At 43.1% G+C, this 21,593-nt stretch overlaps 1 protein-coding gene across 4 annotated transcripts in view; it reads right to left on the bottom strand.

Annotated features, from left to right (window-relative positions):
• GIGYF2 (GRB10 interacting GYF protein 2) overlaps positions 1-21,593 on the bottom strand; it is a 148,684-nt gene that overhangs the window by 25,643 nt on the left and 101,448 nt on the right. For all 4 annotated transcript variants that reach the window (XM_084638197.1, XM_084638196.1, XM_084638198.1 and 1 more), the window contains 5 exons: positions 21,365-21,456; positions 20,131-20,238; positions 19,370-19,470; positions 18,721-18,821; positions 17,893-18,054 (listed from right to left, as the gene is read on the bottom strand). In XM_084638197.1, the coding sequence (XP_084494323.1) occupies positions 17,893-18,054; positions 18,721-18,821; positions 19,370-19,470; positions 20,131-20,238; positions 21,365-21,456 (564 nt within the window). The remainder of the gene's footprint in view (positions 1-17,892; positions 18,055-18,720; positions 18,822-19,369; positions 19,471-20,130; positions 20,239-21,364; positions 21,457-21,593) is intronic.

Below are 21,593 nucleotides of genomic sequence, written 5' to 3' on the forward strand. Positions count from 1 at the left end.
TGGTGCTGGGTGGGGGGGAAGGGTTGGCGGAGCTGGTAGGGGCTTCCTACCCAGCTCCACATCCTTGCAGCTCCTGGGCGGCAGAGGGACCAGGGGATTCGCTGCTCCAGCCACAAGCGCTGGCTGCCGCAGAGCCCACTGGCCAGGAACCACAGCCAATGGGAGCTGCGGGGGCGGGGCCTGTGGGCAGCATAGAGACCACACACCGGCCCCTCTGCCACCTAGGAGCTGCAGGGTAGCCAAGCCAGTGATACCCAGGGAGCTACCCACCCCAAGGTAAGCGCTCCCCGCTGGCCCCAACACCCTGCCCCTAGCCCTGAGTGACCTCCCACACCTCCAAACTGCTGCTGCTGGCCCAGGGGCTGCCTGGCTCCAGCAGCCCCTGAGCCAGCGCCCACCGCTGCAGAAATCACGGCGGTCATGGAAAGTCTCAGAATCCGTAACTTCCATGACAGACTCACAGCCTTAATCATAACACATCAAAGAGACACATCTTGCAGCATGCCCCAAAGGTCACACTAATTTTGGGCTCTGGTGAATCAAGGGAACGCTAAAACCATTGCCCTTATCAACAGTCCTATACCACATCATATATGTACTGCATAAATGAAGTATAAACATACAAACTGCCATACCAGATCAAACCAATGGACCAGTTTACTGTCCGGGACAACAGTAACCACAGATGCTTACAGGAAACTACATAATGGACAATTATGGAATGACCTGCCAAAAGGAAAGTTTTTTATATTCCCCAGCAGTTAAATGCCCTGAAACATAAGGGTTTATATGCTTTCTGTTATCCTACCTAACATAACTGTGTTATTCCAGGAGAATGGCTTTGGTTTCCAACCAGTATGAGAAAAAATGATGACCCTTTGACCATTTTCTCTTTTTGTTTATTTAAACGCTGATATGGCATATTAGGGACGGCCCACGGGCATGCGTAACACACTGTCTGGGCTAATTATGAAGCCAATGCCTACAGCTAAAATATATTCACTCATGAAGGGAGAAGGATGCAGCAGCTGCTTTTTCATCTGTCTGATAAAAGATGGCCCTAATCTTCAATTACAAGCACTTCCCCTGCCCCCAGCGATAATGGGAAGGGACTCAAAACAATTTCTGACTTTCTGATGTGGCTCTTAGGTCTATGGGGAAGGGCTCACAAACTGCATTTTGTTTGTTCGGGGAATGTGAGCAAAGTTTTATCACAGAACATCTCCCTGCCCAGACTTATGGACAGGCACAATCTCCCAGTCAATGACAAGTGCTCAACACTCACTGCCTGAAAATGAACCAAAGACATAGGAGCCACTGGGTCCCCCTCTTGCAAGTCAACAGATCACTAATACCACTGCCCCACTTCCCCTTGTAGAAAGGAGAGCGCAAATGTAGCAAGAGTAGAGAGATTCCTTCATTCCACAGTTATGAAAGGAGACACACTGTTGCATCATGGGCAGTTGAAAAATTAAGGGGTGGATGTGAGGAGGGAACTGATCTATTTAAGACTGCTAATAATAAGTAGGTTTGATTTATAAACAAATGAAAGCAATAATCCAGATCACAAAAAATTGGGAGCCAGGTGGTTTGAACTCCTGGGTGTGATCAACTGGACTCTGCTGTTAAAAGAGAATCTTAAATTGGATGAATAAAACAGGGTCATACTCAAGAGAGAATAATGCAATCTCCCAGATTTTCAGATACTTATTCCTTGATGTTTCTTTCCCAGCCGTTACAGGGTCTTCATATGCAGAGTCACACAAACATACTTAAGAACAGGGGATCAATAGAGAGGCATACACCACACACAGACCACTCTGACTGGCCATTTCCAGTTTTAGAGGGTCTGAGGCAAAAGCCTTTTGGAGCTCGATAATTTATGGAGCTATTTTTTCCCCCCCATCAATTAACTTTATGGCAAAAGGTTCACATGACTCCTTTGGATTAGAAGAAAAATATGAAATATAAAAGTTTTTCTTTGCAAGAGAAATATGGTTTGATATGCGGATATTTAAAATCTATCCTTGTGTAACTGTCAAAGGCCCTTTATAGACTTCTCAGCAGCTAGACGCTGGTTTAATGGTCCACCATTTGCATGTTGTAACAGAAAAAGAAATACAGGGAGCTTGACTCAGAGTTCCAATTCAACAGATTCTTTTACTTTCCTTACATTGTATTCCAAAAGACAAACAAACATACCATGGGCATGTCTACGCTACAAACTTAAGTTGTCTTAAGTTAAATCAACATACAACCACCGCAGTAATTACAGCAGCTTTTCATGTCCACACTACCCTCCTTCTGTTGGTGGATAACGTCCTCACCAGGTGCACTTGCACTGACTTAAAAGGGGTAGTGTGGGGGGCCGAGAGTACAGTCTCCCAGCTCCAGGTGGAGCTCCCCGTGCGGAGAGCCCTGCTGCCACATGTGCTCCTGGCTCCAAGCACAGATAGCAGCCTGATTCAGAGTGGGGAGCTGGGGGGCCAGCCATAGCTGTGAGCCAGGCACAGGCTCCCTGCTGTGAATCCTACCAGTCTTTGTCAATTTCACGGCTCCAGCATGGAGCCGTGAAACTGACACGAATGACAGCCAACAGTCAATGTAAGTAATGCATCACACTAACTATACCAACACAAGCCTTATGCCTCTTGTGGAGGTGGAGTTATTGAGTGCAGTAGGGCACTTACATAGGCAGGAGCAAGGCTGTAGTGTAGACACTGACATAATTAGGTCAATGTAAGATGCCTTATGTCGACCTAACTCTGTAGTGGAGACCAGATCTATGGTTGCTCTGAAATGTAATCCTCTTGTTTCACATTCATAATCCACTTACCTACAAAAATTTCTGGAAAGCATTATCTGGTGTGCAATGTTCCACGAACAGCCAATATTTAATTTAATGCCTCAAATATTTAATTTCTAAGTTTGAAAGTGTACCAATTCCTCATGTAAAGGTATTAAAGATCATGGAATTGTATACATGTGCTCTGGAAAAAATGGATGATATGGTGTTGGTGCCCTTTAAAACTTGCCATCTACCACTGTGTTACTGGAATTTGCAGTACTCCCCTCACTGTATTTAAAATTGGTAATTATTGCAAATATAGCAAATAAGTGTTTATACTAGGGCTGTTGATTAGGTTAAGCACAAACTCACGCGATTAACTCAGAAAAAGTAATCACGATTAACAGTGGAATTAAAACTGATTAATAGCGATTCATTTTTTTAAACAATAGAATACCAATTGAAATATATTAAATATTTTTGGATGTTTTGCTACGTTTTCAAATATATTGATTTCAATTACAATACAGAACACAAAGTGTACAGTGCTCACTTTATATTTTTTATTACAAACATTTACACTGTAAAAATGATAAACAAAAGAAACAGTATTTTTCAATTTACCTTATACAAGTACTGTGGTGCGATCTCTATTGTGAAAGCGCAACTTACACATTTACTTTTTTTAAAAAAATACACAACTGCACTCAAAAACAATGTAAAACTTTAGAGCTTACAAGTCCACTCAGTCCTACTTTTTGTTCAGCCAATCACTAAGACAAACAAGTTTGTTTACATTTACAGGAGATAATGCTGCCCACTTCTGATTTGCAATGCCACCTGAAAGTGAAAACAGGTGTTTGCATGGCTCTTTTGTACCAGACATTGCAAAGTATTTAGGTGCCAGATATGCTACACTTTCGTATGCCTCTTCATGCTTCAGCCACCATTCCAAAGAACATGCTTCCATACGGATAACGCTCATTAAAAAATAATGTATTAATTACATCTTAGATTGGATTCCTTGGGGGAGAATTGTACGTCCCCTGCTCTGTTTTACCTCCATTTTGCCATATAGTTCATGTTACAGCAGTCTCAGATGATGACCCAGCACATTTGTTTTAAGAACACTTTCACTGCAGATTTGACAAAACACAAAGAAGGCACCAAAGTGAGATTTCAAAAGATAGCAACAGCACTCGACCCAAGGTTTAAGAATCTGAAGTGTCTTCCAAAAATCTGAGCAGAACGAAGAATGGAGCATGCTTTCAGAAGTCTTAAAAGAGTAACTCTTGATGCAGAAACTACAGAACAAAAACCAACAAAAAAGAAAATCAACCTTCTGTGGTGGCATTTGACTCAGATGATGAAAATGAACATGCGTCGGTCTGCACAGCTTTGGATCGTTATCAAGCAGAACTCATCATCAGCATGGAAGTGTATCCTTTGGAATGGTGGTTGAAGCATGAAGGGACATATGAATCCTCAGCACATCTGACACAAATATCTTGCGACGCCGGCTACAACAGTGCCATGAAAATGCTTGTTCTCACTTTCAGGTGACATTATAAACATGAAGCGAGCAGCATTATCTCCTCCAACTGTAAACAAACTTGTCTGTCTGAGCAATTGGCTGAACAACAAGTAGGACTGAGTGGACTTGCAGGCTCTAAAATTTTACGTTTTATTTTTGAATGCATTTTTTTTTTGTACATAATTCTACATTTGTAAATTCAATGTTCATGATAAAAAGATTGCACTACAGTATTGTATTAGGTGAATTGAAAAATACTATTTCTTTTGTTTTTTGCTGTGCAAATATTTGTAATAAAAATAAATATAAAGTGAGCACTGTAGACTTTGTATTCTGAGTTGTAATTGAAATCAATATATTTGAAAATGTAGAAAACATCCAAAAATATTTAAATAAATGGTATTCTATTATTGTTTAATATTGCAATTAATTTTTTTAATTGCTTGACAGCCCTAGTTTTTACTGGTAAAGATTTTAAGGGCTGTTAATTCTTTTTCAACTTTCTGTACTCCCAATCTATGTTTGACCTTTGCCTTAGTTTCTTGCATTTAAGTACTAGTTTCTTCTACGCCAAGTTCATTTATTTTGTTACCCATAACAGCTATTCCTAGAAGACCCACCATGATATGAAGCACTAAATACAGGAAGAGTTAGCGTCACAGTCAGTCTTGTCCATAGAATTGATTCTGTGTATTTCTCTATGTACTATCACTCTGTAAAGGATGCAATTTTTCAATCTGATCATTATCTCAGTGAATTGTATTTCTCTCTGAAATGAGCAAACCGATTTTTTATCCTTACAAAAGGTTTTTGATTATCAAAAATAGGATCCCAACCACAAGGGGACGTTTAATACAATACAGAAAAGGTAAACTGGAAAGGAAGAAATCAGAGGGGAAAAATCGTAAATTATTCCCCTCAACACACGTGAGGCAAGTCATACAGCAACTTGTGGACAAATAATCACTGATAGCTAAGCTATAGGAGCTCTAAGTTCCAACATAAACAGTGACAGAGTCCACATTTACCTTGTCTGGTTGCTGAGCTCTCTCACCAAGAAAAAGTTTACAAGCTAGTCATCTCTATTCCATGCTCAAACAACACATATGAAGATTTCCCTGCCATGTTCAACAGTATTTGGGACCTCAAATCCTTACCATGGATGTCAGAAAGCACCCATGACACATATTGCAGGCTTTACTATTTTGTGTTGGAATCCAGCTCCTTTGTACAATGGTTCTGATACCATCTACAGCTGCTGTTTGACTCATGCCTCAATACAGGCTGTAACAGCAGTAAAACTGACAGGACTATACACCTGAAAGTTAAAGGCGACAGAGTGACAACTGGTCTGTTTTCTTCATAATCTTCTCAAACATGCAGTCTTTGGAAACATGAAACAAGTGAGTTTTCTTTTGATCCTTCCTCACATTTAATGCCTTCGAATGAAATGATCAGAAACACCACTGGTATACACAGTATATAAAGATAACTCTCTCTACATAGCTATACTGACAGATCTCAAATGTTTTTTCCAACTTTACCAATCTTTCCTATTCCCCTCATGTCTGTGTTCCTATCTACTCTTTCTATCTTTGCCTCTATATCGCCTTTTCTCTTCTAATACTTTCAACAGAATTACTCTCAGATAAACTTCAAATTGAGATAGCAGATTTTAAGCACATTTTTCGTTCGTTCGTTTTGTTTTTTGTGTTTTGAGAGAGAGAGAGAGAAAACAACCTTTCACAAGTGTTTTAACAATGACCCTGGAAAAAAGTTAGAATTCTCTCTACTTTCTTGTAATAGCCCAACTTATCAGAAAGCATTTTTCCACTTGAAAAAAGGAAACATTTGGTCTTAAAAAATTACTTGCCAAATAAATCTCTTAGCAGGTAAAAATAAAATATAAAGAAGAAATCTGTTTCTCCTACATCCTTTGTTCTTTCTAACCACTTCCTTAAAAGGCACAGAATTTCAAATAAATTAAAGCAGCTTGATGAGAGAAAAGGTTTATTTTTCTACAACATCAATAAAAACACAGTTTAGTGTAGCAGGCAATTTTGTAACAATGAAGCCACTTCAAGTAACAATGACTGACCAAATTGTTTGACAGACAACCTCCACATGGGAAATATGATGCAGAGAACCAGAAAGAAAAAAACAAACAAAAAAACTTATTTTGTTAAACTGGTACATGGCTGATGTGGCCTTTGGTATTTTTAGTCATAGATGGGGTGTGATGAGGAGCTGAGAAACATGACAATTTTATTTCAATCAAACTCTGTACCTGCAGTGGCCCTCAGCCACACTAGACTCCTGGCTTTAAGGGTTGAACTTTTTATAAGGAAAGCTCACCACATTTTCCTTATTTCACTTCCAAACTCTAAATCCAGAGATGGTTTATCAACTTTGACCTCTTCTATATCTTTTAATTTTTTAAAATGTTTTTCTAGTAATATAGTGCCCAAAAATGTTCATAATATTCCAGGGTTTGTTCACACCAACTATTATGTGAAGTGCCATGATTATTCCTTCTAATTTGCGCTGTTCCTATATTGAGGAAGTACCAATATTCATTTTCCATTCTATATGGATCCTGTCACTATCCTTTTTGTCCCACCCCAATTTCATGCATCTCGCCAGTGTACATACATTGCTGTGCAAGTTTCCTTTCAGATATTTAAAATAAGACTAAGAGCACCAGAGAAAATACTTATGTAGGGTTTTCAGTTTTAGATTAACCTAGAATCCATTGAAGCAGAAAAGTGATCAGTTTTTGTAAAATGTTCACTAAAAATACCTGAAATTTACAATGCTTGCAATGCTGAAAACAGCCTGAAGATGGCACTGGCAAGGTCTACAGATCTCCCAATCTGCCTGGGATCTCATCCCCTGGAGACAGGACTTTAAAGGGGGACAATTTTAGATATAGTTCAGGGAAACTATGATCCAGGTCATTAATCTATGATCCAGCTCACTGTTGTACAATGTAGTGAAAAAACACGACTGGATTAAACATGTATTACCATGGAATTCCCTCTTACATAACCTGCAACGTTTACTAGTATCTTTTAGTTCTCTTATAAAATGAATTTATAGTTCACCATCAATAATATATTTACTAACCTTATATACTAGTCTTTTATGCAGTATTATATCAAAAGCCTTCCTGAAGTCCATGCAGAATAAGTCTACAGCTTCACCCTTCTCAGCTCTCACTGCCACCTCCTCAAAAGAAGTTAATTAATTTGTTAATCATTATCCCCTCTATAAATCTGTGCTAATTATCTTTGATTAGTCTGTCATTAGTTACCAGAATTTCTTCCAGTATGGAAATCAGATTTCAAGATTAGCCTGGTTATTCTGTTGATTTTTTAAAAGTATGAACGTAACATTTTTCTTTCCAGTGAAAAGATTAAAAAACGTAATTCTGCCTGACTTTCAGAATTATGGAGCCATGGTAACAGCTCCATAGTCAACATAAGACACTTTCCACTATAAGACCAATTTTGATACCTCTCCCACTCCACCTTCAAATTAAAAAAAAAAAAAGACATTTTTCTGTGAAATTCCATATTGGTAATATCCTGCCAAAAGTGACCATTTCTGTGCAAACCCAAAGTGGATATGACTGGCCATTTCAGAGATAAAGCCAGAAAGTGACTGGCGTTTTATTTCCAAAAGTTTACCATTCTTGCCATTGTATATGTCGGAAATAACCTGGCCTAGGAGCTCTACAGTTAGAACTAGAGTGCATTACACAGAATGGACAACTGAAAAGTTATTTATTACAAAAAATGAGTATGAAACAACTCTCTACTGCTTGAGTGCTACAGTCTACCCTGGCATTTTCCAGCCACAGGAATTCAGTCCCCAACTATGCGACCAATTACTCGCCATTACAAACTGAAGTGATTCCATCTACATAAAGATCACATGCATTAAGAATGGTAAAATACAAAAAAAACCCTTCATAAAAATTGAGTTATAGGTCACAATAATACAGTTTTATTTGAATGTCAAATAACCAAAACCAAGTATTTGGAAGGGAGGAAATTTTTAATCAAGGTTTCACAGCCAACCTCAACATCGCCCCAGCCTTTAAATCAGAAATCCTCCTACAATTACTCATCCTTGAGGACATAAAATTCTAACATGAGCCAAAAGCCCTTCTGTTATACCACCTACCTACTGTATATGGTCCAGAGACTTACATACAGAAAATCTTCCAGTGCACCACACACCTTTTATGGGATAGTTATACCAACGTTTTCCTTCTTATCATCTGAACAGACCAGAAACTTAACCCTTCTACATACCAATCTCCTGCTATGATTATTCATTTCTCATATACAATTAAAAAAACAATACAAAACCCAAAACACCCACCATCCCATTTTGAGCTAAAGAGATTAATCATCCATATTCACCCTTCCTGTACAGACTAGCAACACTAATATACTGCCTGTATTTGGCTGGGAAGATGACTGACTGACTAACCATCACTTCAAAATATGTATTTGGTAGGAATTTAAGATGTATCAGCAGAACCACCTTAACTTATTCTAAATTCATCATGAGTATGTTGTTACGACCTGATGTTCCCTGATTAAACCATCTGCCACCAGAAAAGCTGCCATTTGTGTATGACATTTAAGCTCACAGATATTGGGTAGCTCACAATCACTTTTAATAGCTGGTTTCAGAGTAACAGCCGTGTTAGTCTGTATTCGCAAAAAGAAAAGGAGTACTTGTGGCACCTTAGAGACTAACCAATTTATTTGAGCGTGAGCTTTCGTGAGCTACAGCTCACTTCATCGGATGCATACCGTGGAAACTGCAGCAGACTTTATATACACACAGAGATCATAAAACAATATCTCTGTGTGTATATAAAGTCTGCTGCAGTTTCCACGGTATGCATCCGATGAAGTGAGCTGTAGCTCACGAAAGCTCACGCTCAAATAAATTGGTTAGTCTCTAAGGTGCCACAAGTACTCCTTTACTTTTAATAGCTGAGTAAGCATGACATGAATTACTACTTGCATTGGAGTATACTGTATTGATCAGAGGCATCTAAGTAAGGATTAGGGAACTCTGTGCTATTCACTGAGCACACATGCAGAGGAGGACAAGGTCTTTACCACAAAGAGTTTACAGTCAAAGATGAGATTCAATGAGAGGAAATAAGAGCATAAGTTTACACAGGCTATGTGCATAATTAGATTTTAAATCTTTAAAAATAAATTTCAGCAAAATTTAAATCTCCTATAATGTGGGGATCTTATTTAAATATATCAAGCCCTGCACTCTAATCCAGGTCTTGAGAGTTTGAGGTCTACCTTGAACATATCCATGAAAAAGCTACTCTTTTAGAAGAACTGAAAGTACAGTTCTAAAGTGGAAAAAACACCAAGATCACGGATTCCTCTTACCAGAGTGATGGACCATTAAAAAGACTACTCTGACAGTAAAGAGTATTGAAGCCTACTTGGAGAGGTTTGTGTGAAGAACACAAGAAAAAGCCTTCAGTATTAAGCTGAGGTTCATTTTTAGAAATGGACGATAATTTGTGGTTTTAGTCTTGAGATTGATTTATGGCTACAGGTAATATGCAGGTGGATAGGTAAGTTCTCTATTTTCCAGTCTGATTTAGATTACTTGTCCTCTCAAAATGAAGGGGACAAGCCCTTCCTTATTTAAAAAAGTTTAAACGTTAAGAGTCCACTTGGTAAGAATCTACACACCTTCTGCACTAAGCTCCAACAGGTTGATGGAAAGGCAGATCCTGGAATGAGATTCTCCCCCTTGACATGACAGGTTTCCCATGTGAGCTCCCCAGATAAAGCTCACATCTATTGTAATTCTGTTCAACAGGTGGTCTGTGAGGGGCTTCTGCCAGCAGATATTTCCCAAGAATTTAAGAATATGCTTGTAAAGGATCAGAGATCTGCTCTCCTCCCGGTGGTCCCACTGGGGCAAAAGCTTGGTTTGCAGGTATCAAAGGGAAATACCACGCCAAAGAGAATTTTGATATTGCACATTTCCCTTCTAGCAAGGCTCATTTTTCTATTGGCAGTTACGGTCCTGCTTCTTCAACTGCACAAAGGAGGCTGAACTTAGTTTTGGAATGGTCAACCTAGACAAGAGAAAATTAAGTGTAACTGGACTACTAGATACCTAGAGGGGGTTAGAGTCATGTCCTCTTTAATTTAAACCCCAAAAAGGAGGAAAAAACGTGTTCCATTCACAGAGGGAAATGAAATAGGTCACAAGGAGGCTCCTTGGCTGTAGGTCTAAATGAAACAAAATGCAAGGCTGCTTCTTTCAGCCAATGGTCCAGATGGACCAAAGCAAAGCAAAAAAAGACAATTCTCACCATGGCAACAAAGTCAGTTATTTCTCCAGTTATTCCTATCCACTAGCCAGGGGATGATTAATGAATCTCCCAGGACAAGAGGAAACTAGAGAGGAGCTCTTCTTTCTCCCTAAGAACTTTTCTCACTCCCTGCTTCTGGAAGGCTGCTTCTTTTTTATGCCCCCCTTCACCGCAATTCAGGAGTCACAGCTGTCAAATCTACCTCCCAGCAGTTTGAATATTCAACAGCTGCCACCTCTTCTCTTCAAGTCTAGCCAGCAGGACTGTGAAACATCTGACGAGCAAGAATCCTTATTTTCACATACTTGCCCTTTGACACAAGGATCACACCAGTTTGGTATGCAGTAGGAATTAATGAGCTTTTCTGAAAAAGCTTTACAAAATCGTTCCATGGAAGACGCCAGGAGATTTCTTGATTTAAAAAAGGAAGCTTTCCATAGGGCAGGGATTGGCAACCTTTGGCACGTGGCCCACCGGGATAAGCCCCCTGGTGGGCCAGGCACGTTTGTTTACCTGCTGCATCCACAGGTTCAGCCGATCGCAGCTCCCACTGGGCGTGGTTAGCCGCTCCAAGCCAATGGGGGCTGCGGGAAGCGATGGCCAGCACATCCTTCAGCCCACGGTGCTTCCCGCAGCCCCAGTTGGCCTGGAGCGGCTAACCACGGCCAGTGGGAGCTGTGATTGGCCGAAATAGTGGACACAGCAGGTAAACAAACCTGCCCGGCCGTGGGCGAAAGGTTGCCGATCCCTGCCATAGGGTATCAACACTCACTGATCAATTTTTCAACCTTGTCTGCTTTTGAAGTATAAAATATCTTGAACAGCTACCCCAGATGCACTGGGAAAGTGATTAAGGGGTCACTGACTTAGATCTCAGAACTTGGGAGCTGTTGCTAAGAATGCCTGAATTCTTGAAGGATTTGTGAGGAATGAATTTTATTAGATAAGATAAGGCTGAAGATTAAATCCAGGTAGTCTTTCTGAATACATTTCTAAAACAGGTCTGTTAGTTCTGGCCCATACCTGACTGAAATGGCAAAAATTTGCCATTAAGCAATAAGGTCTCAGACAGAACCTATACTGTTTCCATAATCAACAACAAAAATCTTACTTTACCCTTCCTGATGCAAAAATAGTCAACCACGGACAATCATGCCCCACTGTTCCCGTAAGAATTGCTAATTACAGAATCACCATGACCAGTTAGATACACCAGTTAACGTATCTATGGATACAAATATGCTATCCTCAATCTTAACTTACAAAACAAAAGTTAGGGCTTGTCTATGCAGTGGGGTAACGTGCTCTGTGGGGGTGCGAATGCTAAAGAGCATTAACATTCTGTACATTAATTGGCCCATGTAGACTCTGTTGATGCATTTGAACATAGTGCTGTTTGAAAGAGTACTACATTAAAGCACACTAGCGAACCTTTAGTGCACACCACCAGGGTTTAGATGGACCAATTAATGCACAATATGTTAGGGCAATTTAGAAATCACACCCATATAGAGCACATTACCCCACTGTGTAGACAAGCACTCAGTGCGGTTTTGAAGACATGTAAAAACCAAATGATCTGTAGTCCAAGTATACTATACTCCACAAATACAATGGACTTTCCCAATATTTGATGTCTGCAGGCATATGCTATGGACTTCTTTAAGCCCTTAGGAAAAAGACAGTTACCTTTTCAGTAACTGATGTTCTTCAAGATGTGTTGCTCATGTCTATTCCACAATAGGTGTGAGTGCTTGCCATGTGCACTGGTGCCGGAAGTTTTTCCCCTAGCAGTACCCGTAGGAGCAGCACCCCAGTGACTCCTGGAGTGGCGCCTACATGGCACTGTATAAGAGGAGCTGCGTGCTCCCACGACCCTCAGTTCCTTCTTGCCAGACAACTCCGACAGAGGGGAAGGAGGGCAGGATGTGGAATAGACACGAGCAACACATCTCGAAGAACACCAGTTACAGAAAAGGTAACTGTCTTTTCTTCTTTGAGTGATTGCTCATGTGTATTCCACAACAGGTGATTCCAAGCTCTATCTGTTGGAGGTGGGAGGAGTTCACAGATCCCTGGGAGAGAGTACAGCCCAGCCAAACCTGGCGTCATCCCTGGTTTGGCAGACAATTGCATAGTGCGAGGTAAACATGTGAACCGAAGACCAAGTGGCGACTCTACAAATATCCTGGATAGGGACGTGGGCCACAAAGGCAGCCGATGAGGCCTGGGCCTGAGTGGAGTATGCCTTTACAATTGGTGGTGGGGGAATACTCACCAAATCATAACAGGTGCAAATGCAAGAGATGATCCAGTGGGAGAGGCGCTGGGTGGAAATCTACCGACCCCGCATGCATTCAGCTGAGGCAACAAACAGTTGAGAGGACTTCCTGAACGACTTAGTCCGTTCCAGGTAGAAGGCCAGGACCCTACGCACGACGAGCATGTGGAGGCGGCACTCCTCACTGGATGCATGTGGCTTGGGGCAGAGGACAGGGAGGAAAACGTCCTGGCCCAAGTGATAGACGGAGACCACCTTAGGGAGGAACATGGGGTGTAGGCGGAGCTAAACCTTATCCTGATGAAAAACCGTGTATGGGGGGGTTCAGAGGCCCTCCTGGACAACATAATAGCAACCAGGAAGGCCACCTTCCACGAGAGGTGAGACCAGGAGCACATGGTCAAAGGTTCAAATGGGGGCCCCGTGAGATGGGATAACACCAAGTTCAGCTCCCACGGCGGGACAGGGGGCCTAGCATATGGAAAAAGACGGTCCAATCCCTTAAGGAATCGTCCAGTCATAGCATGGAAGAACACAGTGTGTCCTTGCACCGGCAGATGGAAGGCCGATATGGCCACCAGGTGCACCTTGACTGACGAGGGCACCAGGCCCTGGGCTCTAATGTGAAGGAGGTAGTCCAGGATAAGCTGGATCGGGGGTTGGACGGATGGGGGGTAGGGGGCACTGGGGAAACACCCTGCTCGGCGGTCCATCTGGAGAACTGGGACCACTTTGCCAAGTAGGCGCAACGTGTGGAGGAACGCCTACTTTCCAGGAGGACATGCTAGACCCCCTCCAAACACGTCCACTCCTCCCCGCCTAGCACTGAGCAGCCACACCATGAGATGGAGAGCCACTAGGTTGGGATGGAGGAGGCGGCCCCCGTCCTGGGAGAGCAGGTCCGGGCGGAGCGGCAACGGAGTCACTGCCAGGCCCATGAGGGTCCCGTACCAATGCTGGAGCCAGAACATAAAACCCAGGGTCTGCAGGGTCATGCGGGAGTCCTTCATGCCATGCAGCTTTGTATCGGTTTGTTCCACAAACGGAGCCTTGCCGTCAAACGGAAGATCCTGCATGACTGACTGCGCCTCACTGGACAGCCCGGACAGGAGCCACGACGCCCTTCTCATGGACACCGCCGAGGCCATGGATCAAGCTGCTGTGTCTGCTGCATCTGACGCCGCCTGCAGAGATGCCCTGGCAGCAGCTGCACCCTCCTCCACCAGCACCTTGAACTCTTTTTTTAATCGCACTCCTGGAGGGAGTCCTCGAATTTGGGAAGTGAACCCCACAAGCTGAATTTGTATCTGCCCAGGAGAGCCTGGTGGTTTGCCTCGAGGATGAATAAACCTTTCTGCCAAAAGAGTCCAGCCTCCTTGAGTCTTTATTTTTCGGACTGGGGGCTGGTTGGCCCTGCCGCTCCCTGTGGTTGACCGACTCAACCACCAGGGAGTTGGGCGCCGGGTGGGTGTAGAGGTACTCATGCCCCTTGGCGGGTAGAAAGTACTTGCGTTTTGCCTTCTTCGAGATGGGAGCCAGGGAAGCTGGCATTTGCCACAGGGCATTTGAAATCTTTGCCACCCCCTCATGGAGGGACAAAGCCACCTGCCCAGTGCTGAAGAGGACAGTACATTGAACAGGGAGTCCGAGGGTTCCTCCAGCTCCTCTGCCTGGAGGTGAAGGCTTACTGCCACCCGTTTTAAAAGTTCTTGATGGGGCCTAAAATCCTCCTGCGGGATGGAGGGGGGCAGGGCCGCTATTGCCTCATCCAGGGAGGGCGAGGAAGCCAGTATGGTGCTCTTGGTATCCGCTGGCACTGGAGGGTTCACCACTTGGTCGGTCTCCAAGCACGGTGCTGAGGACATACGTCCCACCGACCCTCTCCTCAGGGGCCTGGAGGGAGAGGCTGACGTTGCCTCTGAGGCTCCGGCTACCAAGTGGGCCCCCACTGGGGGCTGCGTCAGAGGCCATGGTGCCCACTGGTACCACTGTGCTGGCCCCTGGGCCCGGTGCCACTGCACCTGCTGTGGCACCGACGGCCCTGACTGTTCGGCCTGGCCCATGGAAGGGTGACTGAGTGGAGTCTGGGCTGACGAACAACCTGCCGCTGTCACAGGACTGGGAGGAACAGTGGTGCCAGGAGCGACATCGCCCATGGGACCGTGATCTTGATGCAGAGGACCGGTATTGCCTGTAGCTGCTGCTCCGCGATCTGCTCCAACTGGCGGACTGGCGACGGCGCAGTGCCAGCTACCTATGACCCGGGCTGTGGAGACGGTGCCTTGGTGGAGACTTGGAGCGGGATTCTGAGTGGGAACGGTGATGACATCCATGCCGCAACCGGCTGCAGCAACCCCTGTGAGACGAAGGCCTCTGACAATGTCTGCCTCAGTCCTGTCGGTAATCACTCCATGGCGTGGAGCTATGCTGGGAGTCCCAGTCAGACAGTACTTAACCAGACAGTCTGGTGGGAGTAGAGGACGAGCCACGTGGACTGCACCCCAAATGGTCGCTGGGTGGAGAACAGTATCAGGAACGTTCCCGCGCCAGGGGTGAATGTGGAGAACCCAGCAGTGGCTTGCCTCTGGAGCGGGGGGCCGACACCAGCGGCATTCCTGGTAGCGGCATGGTCATGACATCTCTGGATGCCTGCAGGTCCTCCGGCACGGAAGGCATCCAGACATCCAGGAAAGCCTGATCCAACGCGGCCGGGCTACTCCGCTCAACCTGAGTCGGAGGCCTATAGGCCGGAAGGGATTGAGGACTGCCCAACATGGGTCTAGTCTCTGCCCCTTGTTTACCTCGGTGCCGCTGCGAAGAAGGCACTTCCTTAGCCTTCTTATGCCCCGTAGACGGGGAGGGGTGCCGACTAGTTGAAGGCACCAAGAGCTCGCCCCGCACTGATGCCGTGGTGCCGACTCGGAGTGGCGTGCCGGAGCCGGGGTCAGCGCCGACTCCATGAGAATGGCCCAGAGCCTAATGTCTCCTTCTCTCTTAGTCCGAGGTTTAAACGACTTGCAAATCTTGCAACAATCATCGGTATGGGTCTCACCCAAACAGCGTAAACAGTTTGCGTGTGGATCACTCCTTGGCATAGATCACCGACAAGTGTCACACGCCTTAAAACCTGGGACGCGGCGCATGCCCCGGCCCGGGTACTCTAACTAAATGAACTAACTGTAACAGCTAACCAACTACAGGTACTAGCACTGAATGAACGAAAAGTTCTGGGGACGAGCTACAGCAAAGCTGGAACAGAGCAGTTCCGATGCACCTTCACCGGTGGCAAGAAGAAACTGAGGGTGAGGGGAGCACACAGCTCCTCCTATACTGTGCCATGGAGGCACAACTCCAGGGGTCACTGGGGTGCTCCCCCTACGGGTGCTGCTAGGGGAAAAACTTCCGGCACCGGTGTACGTGGCAAGCACACACACCTATTGTGGAATACACATGAGCAATCACTCAAAGAAGAAATGAAAATTCATGAAATGAAAATTCATCTAAATTAGGAAAAAAGCCTAAAAAGATCATATATGACAAAGTAGAAATAAGGAAGGGTGGAGGGTGGAAGATGGAAGATTAGCAGCCATTCAGGGGAAGAGTAAAGCTTGTTTGAGTAACCTTCACGTTGTATTTCCATACCTTACAATGTCTTTTTGGAATGTAAAAACTATATTTGAGATTTCTAGGCTTTCCAAAGTTTTGTTTTTGTTTATATGAACTGCAAAAATAGAGACACTTTCCAAAAATTTAATCGTCTCAGCTCCAGTTCAATGCAGATTTTTGCTTGGGTAATAGTACTAATTAAAATTAAAGCACTGTAAAACATGTTGACTAATCACTGCAGCCTCCAGATGAAGTAGGAAAAACGTCCTGATTTATAGAGGAGAAAACAAAATGCAGAGAGGTTAAATGACTTACCCTACATCACACAGATCAGATCAACAAACAGAACCCATGTCTCCAAACCCCAGTACTATACCTAATCCAATAGAATCCAATGCTCTCCAGTGTTATTTTTCCACAGGAAACTTTTCACCCTCACAAGTACAAGGGATTGACCAATAATCTTTATCACCAAGGCCTGTGTACTCTGTGGCAGCATTGGGTAAACTCAAAATGTGACATTTTATTCATTTTCTTATTTAATTCATTAACAAAACTAGTAAGTACAGCTGGACTCCGATTTTGTGAAAATAAATTCACTAGCTCATGTAAAGTCATTTGTAAACTACTGGGATGTCAATATTCTGTGAAGAAAAGTGAATACGACAGCAGTGGTAAACTGTACACACTTCTAATCCCCAGCATGGGAATTCAACTATGACAAGGGGAGTATAGATGTAACATAAAATTATAATTAGGGTGTGTCTTTTTTTATGTTTATTAAAAAAAATCAACCCCCCTAAATGAAATTAGCATTTTTTGAGTTTTATGTTGATGTCCAAAAATCAGGGTTGATTGGGGTTTCCTCCTGGTATATACCATAATGAGGAAGGTATATTGTATACATTCCTCATTACAGTAGTATATACTGTATTGTAAACAATTAAAACCTAAATTCAGACACCCTAATTATGAGCCATTTTGGAGAATCACTACATAATCCTACACAGAATAAGCCTACCTAACTCATGAACAAAAAAGCAGAACCCAATTTGAACTGGAACGGTCAGACACACAAAAACCCAGTTCTGAAATCTCTGGCAAGTTTCTCATGCTAAGACAGTACTGAAAAGGAAATATATTTCAGCAACATACCCCTGGTAAAAATACTTCTTATAAACTGTCTTCACACACACTTTTTAGAGATAGATCAGACTGCACAAGATTTTGGAGGTGGGTTTTCCTACAGAACTGCAGTAATACTGACACAGATTTAGTTTTAAACTGTGTTGAAAAAAATTCACCTGCTTTCTTCGTGCCAGCTCCTCCTCTTCTCGTCGTTTCCTCTCTTCCTCCTGTTGCCTCCTAAGAAGCTCCTCTTGTTGTCTTCGAAGTTCCTCCTGTCTTTTTCTCTCTTCCTCTTCTCGTTTGGCCCTTATTTCCACTTCTCTCCTCTCCTGCTCTAGCTACAATTATACAAAACTACAATTAGATACAAGACTAGAGTAGGTAAAGCACTTCTACACCATTCTTTATAGTGATTCCTTCTGAGACTACAGTATCTTAAAATATGATGCACCAACACCATTCTTTGTTGATGATACCACCTGGGAATCTCCTGGCTAGATCTGAGTTCCTATAACATTCTTTACAGTGATTTCTTGGGGGTCTACCACAACTTCTTGTTCTCCAAATCAGTTCTCCTATGCCACTCCTTAAAACTATTCCTGAATTAAGAGGCTATGAAGAGTTGCTGTGAAGTTATCCCCAAATGGTACTTCCTACACCATTTTGTACCATGACTCATAAAAAGGTTCTAGAATATCTGTGAATGTCCCCAACAATTAGCACTCACTATTCCCTAAACTGATTTGTGCAAGAAGAGGCTGGGATTAAGAGTAGCAGTGAGGTCTGACAGTTACTGTTCCTACCCACTTCTGACTGTAAAGGGGGAAATTTAATTTGAATGTTTAGGTTTGACCCAATAATCAAAATAATCCCACTTTAAGACCCTAGAGAGATGTCTGGGAAAGTTTTATTTACAAGTATAAAAATATAACTATTAGTTTAGAACACCAACAGGTCCTTCTACAGTGTAACTCATTTTTTCCAGATGCATGATAGTCTCTAACCTTCGCGGCTTTGGCCTTCTCAAGCTGCTGAAGTTGTTCTAGAGCAGGTCCCTGAGCTGCAGTATCAATGGGGAGATCCCAGACACTGCTTCCTTCCCAAACTGGAAAGCAAAGAAAAGTAAGAGCATACAGACAATAGGATAATTAATATTCACAAGCAACAGTAAGCAGACTAGCAGAAGCCAACTACAGAGGGAAGTCTTGTGTATTCTGGTTACTACTACATTACAAATACTGAAAACATAATGGTGTGCTACACTCTTATAATTATGTTCAGTAAGAGGCCACACTTCCTTACTACCCCAGGGAGCAAGGCCTGATCACCCCAACACTTTTCTGGGAGGCACAGAAGCACCAAGGTGAGGGGTCTAGGCTGGGCTTTACCACCAAATCCCGGACAAAATGAAGTTTGCTACATTTTTACGTCTCTTTGCACAGCTTTATCTCCTTGCCCTCCTTAGCCATTCAAAATGGAATTTATCCTCGAGCATGAGGTGAGTTGAAGACCTGTTTTTTCATTTCTAATGGAAGCGGACATACCCAAACACTGATCTATCTCACCTCCTGCAAGTGGTAAAAAGAGATGCAATAGTTTAAAAGTAAGGTTCTGGTTCTGGACCTAGGGACTTTCCTAGAAGTAGACTCTTACCTGTGGGCTGTGAGGTTGTTGACTGAAGCTCCCAGATTGAGCTAGCATCCGGCACTGACACAGACCTAGTTACAGACGGCATCAGGTTCTGTTCAGATATTCTGTAATACAAACAAGAAGATTCAACATGCCACTTCCAAAGACAGGTCTAGTCTGAACACACAATGGAAATTTTTAGTTCCGTAACATGTCATTGCATTTTCCTTCATTCGCCTCCCTACAAGCCTTTATTTAAGAAAAAACCTGATGCTGACAGTACTACGCAGAAAGTTCTCTCTTGTCTGAAGACTGTTCTGTCAAGTGCTGGGTTAGTCTCCCAGTATGATACTATAAGCAGTAGTTCACAGGCTACCATTTTCAATGGCATCTGAAATTATAGAATTGACCTGCCTCTGCTAGTTGAATACCAGCACATTGTGTGTCCTTATAACAGTGTTTTACCAATGCTGACCAGGACTTTGGTGACAATTTTCCCCACAACAGTGCCAAGCCAGGACTTCAACTGGAAGAGTCTTCTCATTTTCATAAGTTCTCTCCCAAACAGAAGCCAGGGACAAAAAGGTATTCAATATCCACAGCTTTTTTTTTTTTTTTTTTTTTTTTAAATAGCTCACACCCACACTGCCTGGAAAAAAGTTGAACGCACAACCCTAGATATGACCAAGTAATTCTGAAACAGACACATATAGACAACAGGAGAACATCACACTAATAACCACAGCCTAACATGGACAGTAATCAGTAAAGGTCTGAAAACTCACCTCATCTTCAGGGCCTGGAACTGTTGTAAGAGGAGAGCCAGTTGCTGCTGCTGCTGGGATGAGAGAGCTGCTTTTTGCTGCTGTGCCAACACCTGTGCATACTGTTGTCTTCAAAAGAGAAGCAGAGAGCCAATGGAATTTGTTAACTATCGAACTATGTAACATCCAGTTTGTGGAAGTCCCACATTATCCTCAGTCTCCACCCAGTCTAATCCCCACTAATCCAATAAACCAATCTATATGTACTCACACTGATTCCTGAAGGACACCACAAAATGGGATCTGAGAAGAGTTAGGATATAAAAACCACAGTAAACTGGCCTATGTGGGCAGAACAAAATTTCCTCCCTCTCACTTCCAACCATGCAATCTGACTATTCCGTTCTAATTTGCAATTCTATACTTTGTACCATTCCTACCTCCTTCTGCACTTCGCTTTCCCAAAATTGATACAAAGATAATTCATATGCTGACCCTACTTTTGTAATTGTCCAGCTAGCTGTAAAATATCTAGTCATGTCCACATTCCTATTACAATGATAGGCCTCTTGACTTTAGCAATCCTATATTAATAGCCATCATTCAAAGACCATGAAAATGGCATACATCTTTAGCACAATCAAAAAAGCTATCCGATCTTTAACTGCTTTCTTTATTATAGCCTCCTCCCATACAAGCTGTTAGAAATGGGCCAGACCCCAGGAACTCCAATTCTCACCTCACTGGGCAAAAATTGATATCACGCTACAGTCTTCAATAGTTCCCTATATCTCCAAGAAACAATGAGTCAACCGAGGAAAAGAGGGTTCTAAATGGAGTTTTCTATGTTCCTCATAACACCGAAGATGTTCTGTCGTACCCGACTCCAAATCCCCAGAACACCATTTGCAAGGAGGGTCAGGATTCATTATGATCAGGCAAGGTGCTATCTATATAGCATTATTTTATATATACTATACACACACACACACCCCCCACCATACAGACAGAGAGCGCGAGCGTGCACAAGAGAGAGTGCGCACATATCACCAGAGTAATTATGTACTGCTTAAGGAATAAGACACTGTAAAGTGTGTCTGAGGTAGCTAGCTCTAGGTTGAAAGACCACTGCTGTTGGAGTTGCAGCATTCTCAGCCCTACTGCCCAGGGAAACAATGTCCAGAAGTTCAACCAGACTTATTAAAACTGCAGAGCAGAACACAGCCACTAGCAGATCTCAGACTGTTGATCTTACTGTATCAAAAACTGTTGGTACTGGAGGTGCTGCATTTGGTATAGGGCCGTAAGTTCTTGTTGTCTAGTTAGTCGCTCCTGGTCCATCTCGCCCTGTGTTTGGGAATAAGCCACTATTAACTGTGTGAATATTTACAAGTTCTAATATTGCTCTCAACAGGTGATGGAAAGAAGGACAAATGGTACACCCAACAGTATGTAAAGATAAGAATGCATTTTGATCAAAACTT

Source organism: Lepidochelys olivacea (assembly GCF_965140295.1).
Source record: "Lepidochelys olivacea isolate rLepOli2 genome assembly, chromosome: 9".
Classification (NCBI taxonomy): Eukaryota; Metazoa; Chordata; order Testudines; family Cheloniidae; genus Lepidochelys; species Lepidochelys olivacea.